General features: G+C 44.5%; 1 protein-coding gene across 1 annotated transcript in view; it reads right to left on the minus strand.

The window, feature by feature from the left end:
* Nucleotides 1–17,525, minus strand: part of DCAF5 (DDB1 and CUL4 associated factor 5) — a 686,846-nt gene that overhangs the window by 126,090 nt on the left and 543,231 nt on the right. Inside the window, exon 8 of the mRNA XM_044073987.1 lies at nt 2,238–2,365. Coding sequence (XP_043929922.1) covers nt 2,238–2,365 — 128 coding nt within the window. The remainder of the gene's footprint in view (nt 1–2,237; nt 2,366–17,525) is intronic.

Raw genomic sequence — 17,525 nt, forward strand, 5'->3', positions numbered from 1 at the left:
GACTCCGGTTCTGAAACTCGAATACGAAAATTTCAGGAGTCGGCCGACCGGCACTAGCGAAATGCTTCTGCTTCGGGCACCGTGTGGCAAGAAAGACTGAATAAAATGGCATCGGCTGCATGTTTTATACCCATGATGACCTGACGTTATGGAAGAGGAGACAGCAACTGACGCAGGACCCAAGACTTTGTTATTCAGGTCGACTGAGGGCAACCTGCCAGCAGATTACCCAAATGTAATGACTGCAACAGTGAAACACGAAGAACATCAAGTATGAACCACACTCCATGGCTAGTTGAGAGTAAGGTTGTGATGAGAAAGGCAGGCTGTTACTACAACACACTTACTTCTGGGATGGTGTGACAGACTTCTTCCCTCACTTAGTCCTTAGATGGTGAATGGGTAAGCCCCCAAGTCTGTACAAAGGAGCCTTCAACTGACCACACCACTAGACCATTGCATCCACTACCATTCTCTAGGCAATGAGCAAAGTCAAAAAAAATCTCTATTGTACACCTAATAGGGGTGGTTGGTTTAAATCACTGGCACTTACAACAATGCTTCATTCCATGTTCTTTTCCCACCCAGAAGAAAGAATGCTGATGTGGGTCCTGACCAGTTATTTGGTGGTATCATGAACAATAAGGGGGTCTGTACTACAGGCAATGAATAAAACTTCATGACACAAGTCAAGACTGACACAATTATTAGTGTGTAAACAGAAAATAACTAGTGGGCTTTGGGGTTGAGTGTGCTCTCTCAAGTATACCACTTTACACCACAGTACGGCATGCACACCCATGAGATCTACAGACAAAAAAGAAAAAGGTGAAAAGAAACAGAATAGAGGGCAAAACCAGTTAAACACCAACCAACAAGGGCCACAGATGTTAATTATATAGTTTCTGGGTTCAGTGATTTTGATCTGCCATTAATTCAGAAAGTTATCTGCTATAAAATAAGTCTCATTATAATCTGCTTTATCATCATTAAGTAAATCTATCTAAAATACAACACAATTCTTCAAGTAAACTTCTGTTTTATTACTTAAGTTCATCTGAATAGGATCCTCAGCATACAGGTTTTTGCTCTGAATATGCCCCAGACAAAAAAGGTGATAACTAGTAGCCCAGATGCTAGACAAGCTAGCCAGGGAGGGATGGGCTGAATGGTTAATGCACCCCCCCCCCAATCTTAGTGGGAGGAAATGGGTAGAGCAGTGCAGCAGGAGTGTCATCAGGGGGGGGGGGGGGCTTGAAGTGCAACTCCTGCAAAACAGACCCAAGAGAACATGAGTCAAGGAGGGCACTGTAATCCAGTTGAAGATAGAAATGTGTACAAGTGTGCATCTGCACTAGCGCAACAGAGAATGTAGTGCAGTGCACCACCTAAGCCATCAGGATGGGGAGGTGCTGTTATAACCATCTAAAAATCTTCCTGCCTCCCCCCACCCTAATGGATGATGATTATAATCCATGGTTCCTGCCTCCTCTCCCAAGTATGTCAGGATGCTAGGGACCAGAAAAATAAATGGGTTAAATGGCTTGCAGGTCATGGGTGTACAGAGCCAATATTAAAAAACTAACAAACAGATACGACCACTACACTTTGGTTATATACTCAAGACATTACATGGTGAAAAGTACAAAGGAAGACCCTTAAACATCATATGTAGAGGACCTTAACCCATTACATACTATCAAGTAAACTGCGGAAACCATTACCTTATCTGAGGTAATAGTTTGGGTGTAACGGTAATTATCTGGGTGGCGCAGTGGTGCAGCAGTTAGCATTGTCGCTTCACAGCAAGAGTTTCTCCGGTTCAATTCTCAGCTGGGGTGCCTTCTGTGCGGAGTCCACACGTCCTTCCAGCGTTTGCGTGGGTTTCCTCCGGGTGCTCCAGTTTCCTCCCACATTCCAAAGACATGCTTCTGGAGTGTTTCTCCCCAGGCTTCCACTGAAATTGGGGTCTGTACCAGTCAGACTTTCCCAGTAAACAACTGTTAATAAACAAATGTTAAATAAATAAAATAATAAATAAATAAATGTGTAATAAACTGAAATAGTCTGACAAAAGTGGCAAAATCAGAAAACTTGCTAGTGCATTCCACCAACATAAAGCAATTCACAAGACTTCACTACATGTGTGCTTTAACAAGTGCGTTGTAAGCAGCTAACCAAATCATGTGATGTTTTGCCTGCTGTGTGGACAAGTTCTCTCCATCTTCATGCCTCACCTTTATTATCTTCTCCACACCAGAGGAGCAGATCATGTAGTTGTACCGGTTGAATCGGACTTGGTTTACTATGGAGCGATGGCCCTTGAGTACAAGAAAGGCTCCATTTACAACTCTGCCAGGACCACCTGTAACAATAAAGATTACTTTAAGCATGCCCTGGAAAACATACAGAATATAATCCATCTTCAAATGACTACATTAAAACATTCAACATTAACAAGAATTCTACATTAAGAAAAAAATAATACTAGATGAAGGAAGAGACCATTCTTTTCCTCATTACTGATGAAGTGGATGCACAGCGTGCCCCTGATTTCTTGTATACATTACTCCATTACCCAATGATAATCTCTTATAGGAATACTTCTGTATTCATCTGGGTTAAGCAAGAACTTTTTGTCTTCTAAACTTACATCCAGTATAACCCTGACAATACTGATAACCAAGGTAATATCAGTTCTCTTGCGAACAACTGAGCCCCCCCATGATCCTTTCATCAGTAAAATAAGGAGAACCGTGTTTGCATTTCATGGTGTACAAAGAACAGTCAAAAACTGGTTAACTGAAAATATGTGGATTTTCAAAATAAAGGATGAAAGTCTGTCTTCATAAAATATATCATTACAATTTGCCAAGCTGAATCTCAAAGAAAATGTTGAGTACACAATGCCAACTGGTTGCTTCTCAAAATAAAACCTACGATTATACCTTATCAGTTGACCACTGTAGAGGACTGATGGGTTTAAGCTCCCTACTAATCTGCATTTTTTTTCACCAGAAGCTCCCAAACTCAGAGGCAGGCTTACGCCTGCGATGATAAACACCATGGTGTCATACATCGACTACATGTGTTTTCATCACTTATGTCCAATAATTTGTCTTACTGCAACTAGCAAGTACCAACCTTCAAATAAAAAGCAATGAATATTTAGCATCCCGCAGCGAAAAGGTGATTTGCAATTATATGCTAAACCCAATTACAGGGAAACCGCAGACTCCAATGCTGGATGGAAGGGACTTGACAATGCTACAGAAGATGGAAGGATGCTAACTTGTGGGAACAAGGGCTAATTTATTGGCTAGGCTTATAAGGGCCTCAGAGTCAGTAGCCTAGTTAACTTGCTATGATCCCATTAAGAAGAGTACTCTACTTGAGGGCCCCTACTGTTTGGTTGAATCTCAAGCAGTAAAACCACTAGGGGAAACCTGTCTCCATACTGCGGAAGGATAGAGCCGTGACTGTGAACCAGGCTACCTGGGTTCAATCAACAGCCCTGACACTGGAGTACCCAGGCAGGAAGGGACAGAAATGGCCTGCTCATCTTTCTTGGGATGCAGGAGGGGTTTGCATTCACTAAGAGGAACAGTGAGTACAATTTGCCTGGTGGAGACCAGGGAAAAGTACAGTTGTGTACATACCATAAATGTAGATGTTCGAGTGCATTCACTGTTGCAGTCATTACACTTGGGTTATCCTGCTGGCAGGCTACCCGCAGTCGGCCCGAGTTCCAAAGTCTAGGTCCAGCGTCGGTTGCTGTCGCCTCTTCCCTGATGTCAGTGTGCCAGGGGTATAAAAGATGCAACCGATGCCATTTTCTTCAGTTTTTCTTGCCCCAGATGTCAGGTGCCCCCAAATAGGAAAGGCTGGAAAAAAATATGTCAAAAAACATGCATGTACCAAGATAACATTTCCTTCATCTACAAGCAAATACATCACATAGGGTGTAGAGAGTTGAGAAGTACAGAAAGGACCCAGCAAAGAAAAAGGGGTATGGTGGGTGGGTAACCTGGACTGCAACAGTGAATACACTCGAACATCTACATTTATGGTAGGTACACAACTGTACTATGTTCATCGTGTTTCACTGTTGCAGTCATTACACTTGGGTTGAATCCCAAAGCTGAGGTTGGGTGGCTGGGCCTAAATAGGGTTAGGAGAGGCTACCAGGCCCAGCACAACTGCAGTGGCAAAGACTGCTCTGGATTTAGAGTAGAGAGGTAACTGGTAGTGCTTAGTGAAAGTGTGCACTGAACTCCAGGTTGCAGCTTCTAAAATGTCTTTGGTTGGTACTCCTCTGAGAAAGGCTGCTGAAGTGGCTGCTGCTCTGGTAGAATGTGGCCTTATGCCCTTAGGCACTGATTTGCCATGTTGTGCGTAGCAGAAGCAAATGCAGTGCCCTATCCATTTTGAAATTGTCTGCTTTGAGATAGGCTTTCCTTGTGATCCTGCAGCATAAGCTACAAACAGTTGCTCAATTTTTCTGAAAGCTTTTGTTTTGTCCAAGTAGAATCATAGCTGTCTGTGTACATCCAAAGTATGCAGAAGTCTCTCCCCTTTATTCTAGGGATTTGGATAGAAAGTTGGCAAATGAATGGTTTGGTTAAGAGCCACACTGGAAACCACCTTTGGCATAAATGTAGGGTTTGTCCTTAGGGAGACCCTGTCCTGATGAAAAATGATGAAAGGTTCCACCGCCATTAATGCCTGTAACTCTGAGACTCTTCTTGCTGAAGTTATTGCTAGGAGCAGAGCAGTTTTTCATGATAAGAAGTTTATATCAGCTGTGTTGGCTGGCTCAAAAGGAGGCAGTGTGAGCTTTTCTAATACAAAATTGAGGTCCCAAGCAGGTATTGGTGCTATCCTTGGGGGTCTTATGTTTCTTGCCCCTCTGAGGTACTGCCTTAGCAGTGGATGTGAAAAAATAGGAGGTTCCGTATTGTAATGAGCTGAAATGGCAGAGGCATGGATTTTAATAGATGAAAAGGATAGGCCTTTGGTCCAGCATCTCAGTTAGGTATTGTAAAATCTGAGGAATATTTGGAACAAGTGGTTCGAGTCCTTGTGCCTGGTTCCAAGCACAGAATCTTTTCCATTTTTCTGCATAAGATTTCCTAGTGCTTGGCCTCCTGGCTTCTAAAATGACATCCATAACAGCTTTAGAGAGAGGTGTGGTCTGAGTGGCTAAGTTATCTGCCATGCAGCCAGATTTAAGGTTCTGAGTTGACTGTGTAGAATCTGATTGTTTTGTTGAGTCAGAAGATGAGGAATTTGAGGTAAAGGCCAGGCTGGGCCTTGAGACAAGTTCTTTAGGATTGGGTACCAGTGCTGGCGTGGCCAGTCCGGGGCAATCAGGATCATTTTTGGCTTCTCTTGTCTGACTTTTAGGAGTACCTTGGGAAGAAGAGGCAGTGGAGGGAAGGCATGAACTGTCAGGGTTTTCCAGCTGAATGAAAGAGCATCCACTTTCCATGCTTGTGAATGATAAGTTCTTGTGCAGAATTTCTGTAGTTGGCAGTTGTGAGGGGAGGGAAAAAGATCTATGTCCGGGCGTCCCCATTTCCTTGTTATCATGCTGAAGACCTGTGGATTTAGTTTCCATTCGTGTGGATCCATGGGATTTCTGCTTAGATCGTCTGCCAGTGTATTTTTCTTTCCTGGCAGGAATTGTGCCTGCAGATGTACTTGTTAGGTCAGTGCTGTGCTCCACAGAGTCATGGCTTGCCTGCAGAGGGGGTAGGAATGCATGCCCCCTTGCTTGTTTATGTACCACATAACTGTGGTGTTGTCCGTCTTTAGTAATAGTTGTCCTGGATGTAGTAGATCCTTGAAGGCTGTCAGGGCATTCTGTACAGCTAGCATCTCTTTTTGATTGATGTGAAGATGCATTTGTTCCTTGGGCCACGTGCCCTGAATACATTTTCCTGCCAAGTGTGCCCCCCAGGCATAATCCAATGCATCCGTTGTTATTGTCTGCCTAGCTGTGGGTAAGGTGAAGGGCTGTCCCTTGTTGTGGTGACAGGCCGTGGACCACCATCGAAACTCCTGTTGTAGACAGGGAATTATAGGTACTATTGTTTCCAGGCTGTGGTAATGCTGAGTTCAAACACTTTTTAGATACCATTGTAGTTTCCTCATATGCAGTCTTGCATACGGAATTAGTAGAATGCAGGAAGCCATGAAGCCAAGGGCCTGCAGAATTTTTCTAGTTGCAGGGAGCTGGGTAGCCTTTGTTTGTCTGGCATGAGATAAGCCATCTGGGCAGTTGTATTTAAGCTTGCACCCAGGAATATTATCTCTTGAGAGGGCACTAGTTTTGATTTCTTTTCGTTTACTGTGTACCCTAGGCAAATTAATAATCTTTTTACAAACGCCAGATGCTTTAGTAGAATGTCCTTGCTCTCTGCTTGAATAAGGCAGTCGTCCAAGTAGGGATATATCCGAATTCCTCTTTGTCTGCAAAATGCAATTACTGGTGCCAGGCATTTTGTGAAGACCCTGGGCGCAGTAGATAAGCCAAAGGGCAGTGCAGAGAATTGGTAATGCATTGAGCCAGCTATGAATCTGAGGTATCTTCTGCAAGATTGTCTGATTGGGACATGCAGGTATGCCCCCTTGAGGTCCAAAGTAACTAGCCAAGCCTTCTTGCCCAGCATGGGTAGAAGTTGTTGCAGTGTTAACATTTTGAATTTTGGAACATCCAGCAAAGTATTTAGGGTTGACAAGTCCAGTATTGGTCTCCAGGCTTTGTCCTTTCTGGGAACCAGGAAGAGTCTTGAGTAAAAACCTTGTCCCTGTTCTTGCTGTGGTACTCTTTAAATAGCTCCCATGTCCATGAGAGCAGCAATTTCCTTTTGTACCTCTGCCTATTGGTTTTGTGACAGGTCCAGCATACCTTTTGATTTTGGAAGGGTGTGAAAGTGGAACCTGTAACCCTGAGAAACTATATTCAGTACCCATTTATCCTGGGTGATTATGTGCCAATTTTGTGTGAAAAGTGCTAGCTTTCCCCCTGGGGTGCTGACAAAAGGTAAGTGCTTGGCCTTTGTAGAGGAAAGTCATTGGGACTGTTTCCTATAAGGTTGTGATTTGTCTTCTCCTCCTTTGGGGGCAGAAGCACCCCATTGTTTAGGTATGTAGGAGCCTTGGGGCTGAGATCTGCCTCTTGGGCGTCTGTATCTGCCTCTTTGTGGCCTGTCTGACACCAGAAAGGACCAATTTTTTGAAGGCCAGTTTCTACTAAACCTAGGTGATTGAACCTGTAAGAAATCCTTTACTGTCTGCATAGATTTTGCTTTATCCTCCATTTTCTTTAACATCTCTTCTGCCTTAACACCAAAGTATCATGCTGTAATGGAGCATCCAATAATTTTACTTTAACATGTTCAGGTAAACTTTGTTCTTTCAACCAAGCATGCCTTCGAATGACAGAGCCTGTAACTGCGGCTCTGCAAGAAGCCTCTAATGAATCAAAACCACACTGCAGAGTATGCTTTCCCACTTGTTCAGCTGCATGCAATAATTCCTGCATTTCCTTATTGTCAGGATTCTTTGAATTTGTAAGCATTTTCTGTTTTAACAAAGACATGAGGTACTGTTGATATTTAAGCATGTGAAACTGGCAGTTTAAAGCCCTTACAGCTAAAGTAGCAGAGGTGTAAACTTTTTCCCCCATCTATCCAGAGCTCTAGAATCCCTATCAGAGGGAAAGTACAGTTGTGTACACTTACCATAAATGTAGATGTTCGAGTGTCTTCACTGTTGCAGTCATGACTGTAGGGTTCTCCCCTGCCGGCAGGCAGTCCTCGGTCGGCCAGAATCCCAAAGTCTGGGTCCGGCGTCGGCTGTTCAACAATGCTTTCTGACGTCAGAGCGCCAGGAGTACAAAGCTGACAGCCGATGCCATGTTCTCCAGTTTTTCTTGCCCCAGATGTCAGGAGTCCAAAATGAGTAAAGTCCCATAACCTTTGCAAATACACCTCAAAAGAATGGTGAGAAAGGAAACCATACAAAGGTAAAAATAATAGGGGACAGGAGGGAGGGAAACCCAGACTGCAACAGTGAAGACACTCGAACATCTACATTTATGGTAAGTGTACACAACTGTACTATGTTCATCGTGTTTCACTGTTGCAGTCATGACTGTAGGGTAGAATCCCAAAGCAGAGTGAAAGGGAGGTGGTCATAAAGTAGAAGGGGTGGCTAAAAGGCCCTGCAAGACTGCAGAAGCAAAGCCTGCCCTAGACTTAGAGTAGAGAGGTAGATTGTAGTGCTTTGAAAAAGTATGCACTGAACTCCAAGTTGCAGCCTCCAAAATGTCTTTGGTAGGAACTCCCCTGAGGAAGGCAGCTGAAGTGGCAGCAGCTCTGGTGGAATGAGTCCGTATACTCCCTGGGATTTGCTTTCCATGGTGTGAATAACAAAATCTAATACCATGAGCAATCCATTTAGAAATGGTCTGTTTTGAAATGGCTTTACCTTGAGAACTTGAAGCATAAGAAATAAACAATTGCTCTGATTTTCTGATGTCCTTGGTTCTGTCCTGGTAAAAACGTAGTTGTCTGTGTACATCCAAGGAATGTAAGATCCTTTCCCCTTTATTTTGAGGAGTGGGGAAAAAGGTTGGCAAGTGAATAGTTTAATTTAAAGCCACTTTGGAAACCACCTTAGGCATGAATGTAGGATTAGTCCTTAAAGAATCCCTGTCTAGACGAAAAATAATATAAGGTTCCACAGCCATAAGAGCTTGCAACTCTGAAACTCTCCTGGCAGAGGTCAGAGCTAACAGGATGGCTGTTTTCCAAGATAAAAACTTGATGTCAGAAGAGGCAGCAGGCTCAAAAGGAGGTAAGGTGAGTTTTTCCAAAACATAGTTAAGATCCCAAGCAGGAATGGGAGGAGATCTAGGAGGCCTTAAGTTCTTAGTTCCTCTGAGAAACTGTCTCATGACCTGGTGGGAAAAGATTGGAGGGTCTGTATTATAATGAGCGGAAATAGCAGAGGCATGAATCTTAATGGAAGAGAAAGAGAGACCCTCATGTAAGAGATCTGTCAGATAAAGTAAAATCAAAGGCATATTAGGAAGAAGAGGATCAGAATCCTGAGCCTGCATCCAGGAACAAAATCTTTTCCATTTTCCTGCATAAGATTTTCTAGTGCTAGGACGTCTGGCTTCTAAAATGACATCCATAACCTGCTTGGGTAGGAGAGAATGAATCAAAGACCCTGGATTAACCAGGCAGCCAGGCTGAGAGTTCTGACATGGGAGTGAAGAACCTGACCCTGATGTTGGGACAGAAGGTTCGGAGTCTGTGGTAAAACCCAAGGGGGCTCCCGACATAGGTTTTTCAGAGTTGGATACCAAAACTGTTGAGGCCAATTTGGGGCCAGCAAGATAATCATCTTGGGCCTGTCCTGTTTTATCTTTAATAATACCCGTGGAAGAAGAGGAAGAGGCCGAAAGGCATATCCTGAGAGGTTTCTCCAACTGAATGATAGGGCATCCACTTTCCAAGCTTGTTTGTGGAAAGTCCTGGTGCAAAAATTCTGTAGTTGATGATTGAGATGGGATGCAAAGAGGTCTATGTGAGGACATCCCCAGACTGCTGTTATCATCCTGAATATTTCGGTGTCCAGCATCCACTCGTGCGGATCCGAAAGGTTTCTGCTCAGACTGTCTGCCAGGAAGTTTTGCTTTCCTGGTAGAAATTGAGCTTGAAGGTCCAGATTGCAAGCGAGAGCTGTGTTCCATAGATTCAAGGCTAGTCTGCAAAGGGGATAGGAATGAGATCCCCCTTGCTTGTTTATGTACCACATAACTGTGGTGTTGTCTGTTCGTATCAGTAGTTGTCCTGGTTGCAGAAGATTCCTGAAGGCCCACAGAGCTTTCTGAACGGCTAACATTTCCTTTAAATTGAAATGTAGGTGCTCCTGATCCTTTGTCCAAAGGCCCTGCATACAGTTGCCCAGAAAATGGGCTCCCCATGCATAATCTGAGGCGTCCGTGGTTAGTATCTGAGTGGCAGGAGGCAGACAGAAGGGTTTTCCTTTGTTTAGAGTACATGCCTTGGACCACCAAAGGAATTCCTTTTGAAGACAAGGCAGGACAGAGATCAGTATGTCTAAACTGTGGCAATGCTGAGACCATACACTTCTTAGGTACCACTGTATTTTCCTCATATGTAGTCTTGCATATGGTACGAGAAGGATGCAGGAGGCCATGTAACCCAAAGCCTGCAGGAATTTCCTTGCAGATAGCGGAGTTAAAAATGCCATCTGGGTTGTTGTGTTTAGAAGAGCACCCAGAAAAGTCATCTGTTGCGAGGGAGTCAAATTTGACTTTTTTATGTTGACAGTGAATCCCAGGAACTTGAGAAGTTTCTGAACAAATTCTAGATGCTGGAGTAAGACATCCTTGCTGTCTGCCTGAATAAGACAACCGTCCAGATAAGGGTAAATTTGAATTCCCTTAAGTCTGCAATAAGCTACTAATGGAGCCAGGCACTTGGTGAAGACCCTGGGCGCAGTAGACAATCCAAAGGGCAGCACAGAGAATTGATAATGCCTCGACCCGGCCTTGAATCTGAGGTATTTTCTGCAATCCTGCCTGATGGGAATGTGTAAATATGCCTCTTTTAAATCCAAAGTCACCATCCATGCATTTTTGGTCAGCATTGGAAGTAGCTGCTGTAGAGTAAGCATCTTGAATTTTGGTATTTCTAGAAAAGTGTTCAAAACTGACAGATCCAGAATGGGTCTCCATGAATTTTGCTTCCTGGGGACTGGAAAGAGCCTTGAGTAAAAACCTTGTCCCATCTCTGAAAGCGGAACTAGTTCTATGGCTTTCATAGCCAAAAGAGCTTCCACCTGGTTTAAGGCCTCTGTCCATTGATGTTTTGGAAGATCTGGCCATCCGCTTGGCCTTGGTAGGGTATGAAAATGGAATTTGTAACCTCTTAAAACCACATCCAGAACCCACTTGTCTTGGGTTATATGAGTCCAATTTAGGTGAAAAAGTGAAAGTTTTCCTCCGAGAGGGGCTTCCCGGCAAGAAGTTCCTGCAGCCCAACAGAGGGAGTCATTGAGTCTGTTTCCTATGGGTTTGCGACCTGTCCTCTCCCCCTCTAGGGGTGGAAGCAGTCCACTGTCTTGGTCTGTAAGAGGCTTGTGCTTGAGGCCTTCCTCGGGAGCGTCTGTATCTACCCCTCTGAGGCCTGTCTGTATTGGGAAAGGACCAATTCTTAGTAGGCCAATTCCTGCTAAATTTGGGAGGCTGTACTTGTAAGAAATCTTTAACAGTTTGCATGGATTTCGCCTTGTCCTCCATCTTTTTAATCACCTCTTCAGCTTTAGATCCAAACAAAACATTATGCTGAACAGGAGCATCCAATAATTTAGCTTTTACTTGATCAGGCAAATTTTGTTCCTTTAACCATGCATGCCTTCTAATGACTGTGCCAGAGGCAGCAGCCCTACAAGAAGCCTCCAAGGCATCAAATCCACAGTGTAAACCATGCTTCCCAACTTGTTCACTGGCATGCATTAAGTCATGTAATTCCTTATCATCTGCACAGGCGGAAATGGAAGTAAGCTTTTGTTTTAAAACAGGAGAAATTGCTGGTATTTCAGCATATGAAACTGACAGTTTAAAGCCCTAATGGATAAAGTAGCAGAAGTGTACACTTTTTTGCCCCATCTTTCTAAAGATCTGGAATCTTTCTCAGTGGGAATGGGTTTTTTTGCACAAGCGGCCTTAACTCCCTTAGGACCCTGAGAAATGGTTTCAGGGTCAGCAGTAGGGTTCTTGCACAAAAACTGGTGGGAATCAGGAACCCTGTAATATCTGTCAGGCTTAACAGGAGCAGGAGGGAAAGAGTCAGGGGTTAAGTTAGCCTCCGAAAAAGCATCATCCACAATATCCAAAATAGGAGGAATAGCCAAGGGTCTATGTTGGGGAAGAAGAAGAAAATCCCTTAGTCTTTTCTTAGATTCCGAATACTCCTGTCCTTCCCAGTGGAAATGTTCCCTCATTTCATGCAAAGTTTCCCCAAAAGAGAAATCCTCAGGGGGAGAAGCTGAAGGAATAGATTCCTCAGCATCAGAATCCTCATAAGGAGGGAAAGAATATTCCTGGTCAGAAGAAGAAACTGAAGAAACAGAAGCCTGATCAGAGGAGTCATAATAAACTTCCTGCCTTGGCCTTTTATCTGGAGGGGGATGAGAACCCCTAATCATAGTAAGTAAATCCTCCGCCATCTTAAGTAACTGTTCTGTGACTTGGGAGCCGGATCAGAAGAGGCCTGTGTTGCAGTCTTTTGATTTGGAAGGAGTCTTTGCCTTTGTCTTTGGCTTTGCCTTTATCAGAAGCTGAGTAGGCCTGAAAACCCCTTCGGAAGCCGGTACCTGCACAGCGGCTCCGGACCCATCCGAAGGAGCATTGTCCGAAGGTCCTGCAATTGAAATATTCAAAGGCCTAGATGGCTCCTCGTGGGAGTCCGTTTCGGCCATCGGTTCCGAAATGGCCGACGACAGGGGCTGCAAAAGCACCTCAATGACGATGGCCGAACCTGAAGCTGGCTGTGCTTGTGCGATATCATCAGATTTGGACATCGGAGGCCTGTCTTTGTCCTTGCGTCGTTTGTGAACTCCGGTAGCTGGAACCGTATCCGACAACATTTTGTAATTAAAATGCCTACCGAAGTAATGAAATGCAAAATTGTACCTTCGTTTAATAGTACGTTGATTGACTCTAGCACAAAACCGACAACTAGCTACGTCGTGGTCAGGGCCTAGGCAAGGAATACAGTAAGAATGAAAATCCTTATGAGGTATTTGCTTCCCACATGAAATACAATTATTAACTTTTTCTGACATCGGACTGGAGCAAGAAAAAAGTTTCCCCAACGGGGTACTTAGCTTGAGTAGGAGAATAAAATCTTCGGACTGAAGTTTTGTTCAAAAAAGATTGTCAGGAGTCAGCTGACCGGCACTTGCGAACTGCTATCACCGCACGGCAAGAAAGACTGGAGAACATGGCGTCGGCTGTCAGCTTTGTACTCCTGGCGCTCTGACGTCAGGAAGCATGGTTGAACAGCCGACGCCGGACCCAGACTTTGGGATTCTGGCCGACCGAGGACTGCCTGCCGGTAGGGGAGAACCCTACAGTCATGACTGCAACAGTGAAACACGATGAACATCAGGGTTTTTAGCAGTGGAAGCCTTAACCACTTTGGGACCCTGGGAAATTGTTTCAGGGTCAGCAGCAGGGTTTGTATAAATAAATTTATGAGAGTCAGGGACCCTGTAATACCTGTCTGGCTTGACTGGTGCAGGGGGTAAAGAATCAGGAGACACACTGGATTCAGAGAAAAACATCATCAACTATATCAAGCACAGGGGGAATAGCCATGGGGCCTGTGTTGAGGCAGTAAAAGAAAATCTCTGAGCCTTTTCTTGGATTCTGAATAATCCTGGCTCTCCCAGTGGAAATGTTCGCTCATGGTGTGCATAGTTTCCCCAAAAGAGTAATCCTCAGGTGGAGAGGCTGAACGTATAGATTCTTCAGCATCAGAGTCCTCATAGGGAGGAAGAGAATAGCCCTGATCTGAAGAGGAATCAGAGGAAATAGAAACCTGGTCAGAGGAATCATAGTCAGTGTCTTGCCTAGGCCTTTTATCAGGAGGGGGATGGGAACCCCTGATCAAAGGAATTAAGTCTTTGGCCATTTTAAGCATCTGTTTCTTTGGCATGGTTGACTGTCCAGGAGAATGCTGTACTTGTTTCTTTGTCTTTAAAGGTGTCTTTGGCAGAGGATTTAATTTATAAGCTGTGAAGGTCTGAAAACACCCTCAGAAGCCGATGCCTACTCAGCGGCTTCGGACCCATCTGAGGGAATATTTTCCGTAGGCCCAATACCTTAAGTATCCAGAGGCCTAGTTGTCTCCATGTGGGAGTCGGGTACGGCCTGTGGCTCTGAGGTAGCGGGTGTCAGGGGCTGCGAAAGCGCCTCACTGAGAACCGGCGACTGGCCTAAAAGAGGTTTAGTCGGTTTTGGACCTCGGATGCCTGTCCTTTTCCTTGTATTTGCGTTTTGTATGAATTCCGGTCGTCGGTTGTTCCGATGGCATTATATAGTTAAACCTTTGGCCAAAGTAATGTAATGCAAAATCAAACCGACGTTTAATAGTGCATTTGTTGAATCTAGCACAAAACCGACAACTAGTAACGTCGTGGTCAGGGCCTAGGTAAGGAATACAGTAAGAGTGAATTGTCCTTATGCGGTATTTGCTTCCCACAAGAAATACAATTGGTAACTTTTACTGATATCGGTCTGGAGCAAGAAAAAGTTTCCCCAATGGGGTACTTAGCTTTATTGAAGACTTCGGTTCTGAAACTCTAATTCGAAAATTTCAGGAGTCGGCCGACCGGCACTTGTGAACTGCTTCTGCTTCGGGCACCGCGCAGCAAGAAAGACTGAAGAAAATGGCGTTGGTTGCATCTTTTATACCCCTGGCACACTGACATCAGGGAAGAGGCGACAGCAACCGACGCCGGACCTAGACTTTGGAACTCTGGCCGACTGCGGGTAGCCTGCCAGCAGGATAATCCAAGTGTAATGGCTGCAACAGTGAAACACGATGAACATCTGCTGCTTCTGCTGTACGGAGAAGGGCAAGGAGGCTTGGAGGGAATACCTCTTGCAGAAGGGAGGAGACTTCTTCTGTGAGCAGTCCATTGCACATACCTCCCCCCAATGCAACGTCAAGGGCATGCAGTTATGGCTGGGGAGAAAACAAGAAAAATCCTCAAACCATCCCTGATGCTGTCTGGATGATGGCCACTTCTACTTGACCCCTACCCCTAGGGATGGGGAATGAATAGGTCACCTGATCATGAAAAGAACTAATGACTGAGGCAGTGGGATCAAAGAGTGATCAGTGAGATCACATCCACACATCATATATATATATATATGTATATATATATATATATATATATATATATATATATATATATATATATATATATATATATATATATATATATATATATACATATATGTATATAGATATATATATATATATATATATATATATATATATATATATATCATACACACATACATATATACATACACAGTACATAAGCAAACAAGAACAGCCACCAAAGAAAGTACAGTTGTGTACACTTACCATAAATGTAGATGTTCGAGTGTATTTACTGTTGCACTCATCACATTTGAGTTATTTGCCTGCAGGTAGCCCTCATCCGGCCTGAATACCAGAGTCTTGGGTTCCTGAGTCAGATGCTGTCTCTTCTTCCATGACGTCAGGTCGTCAGGGGTATAAATCATGCAGCTGATGCCATTACATCAGTTTTTCTTGCCCCAGATGTCAGGTGCCCCCACAATGGGAAGCAATTATATGTTATGGTACCCCTCCAACAAAAAGCAAATACACCAGAAAGCCCAAATACACAAAACAAGAAGGAAAGGTAGAGCCAAGAGAAGTCAGGGGGCTGGAGGGAGGGTAACCAGGACTGCAACAGTGAATACACTCGAACATCTACATTTACGGTAAGTGTACACAACTGTACTATGTTCTTCGTGTTTCACTGTTGCAGTCATCACATTTGGGTTGATTCCCAAAACTAAGGAAGGGAGGAGGAAGTTAGAGAGCATTAGGGCCAGCTATTAAGCCCTGCAAGACTGCAATGGCAAAACCAGCTCTGGATTTAGAAAAAATAGGAATGTGGTAATGCTTGGTGAAGGTATGTTCAGAGCTCCAGGTAGCAGCTTCTAGGATGTCCCTGGTAGGGACACCTCTGAGAAAGATTGTAGAGGTAAATGCAGCCCTGGTGGAATGTGATCTTATCCCCTGTGGGGTAGGTTTTCCATGGTGCTTATAACAAAAATGAATGCAATGGGCTATCCACTTAGAAATGGTTTGTTTTGAAATGGCCTTCCCCTCTACCCCTGCAGCAAAGCCAACTAGCAGCTGTTCAGATTTTTCTGAGGGGCTTAGTCCTGTCCAAATAAAATCTAAGTTGTCTGTGCATGTCCAAAGAGTGCAGTATTCGTTCGCCTTTGCTTTGTGGATTCGGGAAAAAGGCAGGCAAATGATTTAAGGGCCACACTAGACACCACCTTGGGCATAAAGGAAGGATTGGTCCTGAGAGAAACCCTGTCTACATGGAAGATAATGAAGGGCTCCACTGCCATGAGGGCCTGTAATTCAGACACTCTTCTTGCTGAAGTGATGGCTAGAAGGAAGGCTGTTTTCCAAGAAAGGAATTTTAACTCTGCAGTTGCAGCTGGCTCAAAAGGAGGGAGAGTGAGCTTTTCCAATACAAAGCTAAGGGGGGGTCTTAAATTTGTGTCCACTCTGAGGAATTGCTTTAGCAGGGGGTAAGAGAAGAAGGGTGGTTCAATATTATAATGTGCTGAAATGGCAGAGGCATGAATTTTAATTGACGAGAAGGACAGGCCCTTGTGGAGCATTTCTGTAAAGTACTGAAGAATATGAGGTAAGCTGGGCACCAGGAACAGTATCTTTTCCACTTTTCAGCATAGGATTTTCTAGTACTAGGCCTCCTTGCCTCCAGAATGACATCTAGCACAGGCTTACTGAGGGATGCTATTGGAGAGCTCAAGGAATTAGCCAGGCTGCAAGGTTCAGGGTTTGAAGCTGAGGGTGCAGAATCTGGCCCGCCTGCTGGGACAGCAGGGAAGGGGTCTGAGGCAGGTGTCATGGTTCCAGCAGTGTCATACTGCGCAAGAGGGGGTACACCAGTAACGGCGCGGCCAGTCTGGTGCAATCAGTATTTTCCTTGGTTTGTCCTGTTTGATCTTTAGCAGAACCTTCGAGAGGAGAGGCAGAGAGGGAAAGTCATATGAGAGGCTTTCCCAGGTGAAGGACAGGGCATCCACTTTCCAAGCTTGACTGTGGGAAGTCCTTGTGCAGAATTTGTCCAATTGGTAGTTCTCAGGGGAGGCAAACAGGTCTATCTCTGGAGTCCCCATTTGTTCCTCAAGAGGTTGAATATGTTTGGTTCCAGTTTCCACTCGTGTGGGTCCATGAGATTTCTGCTTAGGTGTGCCAGTGAATTTAGCTTGCCTGGCAGGAAGTGAGCTTGTAGGTACACTTGGTAACTTAAGGCTGTGTTCCACAGAGCCAAGGCTAGTCTGCAGAGAGGGTACGAATGGGTTCCCCCCTGCTTGTTTATGTGCCACATAACTGTGGTTTTGTCTGTCTTTACCAATAATTGTCCTGGAAGAATGTGGTCCTTGAAGGCTGTCAGGGAATTCTGTACAGCTAACTTTTCTTTTTGGTTGATATGCAGGTGCATCTGTCTCGGGTTCCATTTGCCCTGAATGCACTGCCCTGCCAAGTGAGCCCCCCATGCACAGTCAGATGCGTCTGTTGTTAGAGTTTGGGTGACAGGGGGTAGAGTGAAAGGGAGCCCCTTGTTGTGGTAGCAGGTCTCTGCCAACCAAAGGAACTCTGTCT

This window comes from Protopterus annectens, chromosome 6.part0, assembly GCF_019279795.1.
Source record: "Protopterus annectens isolate FY-2018-M chromosome 6.part0, PAN1.0, whole genome shotgun sequence".
NCBI lineage: Eukaryota > Metazoa > Chordata > Ceratodontiformes > Protopteridae > Protopterus > Protopterus annectens.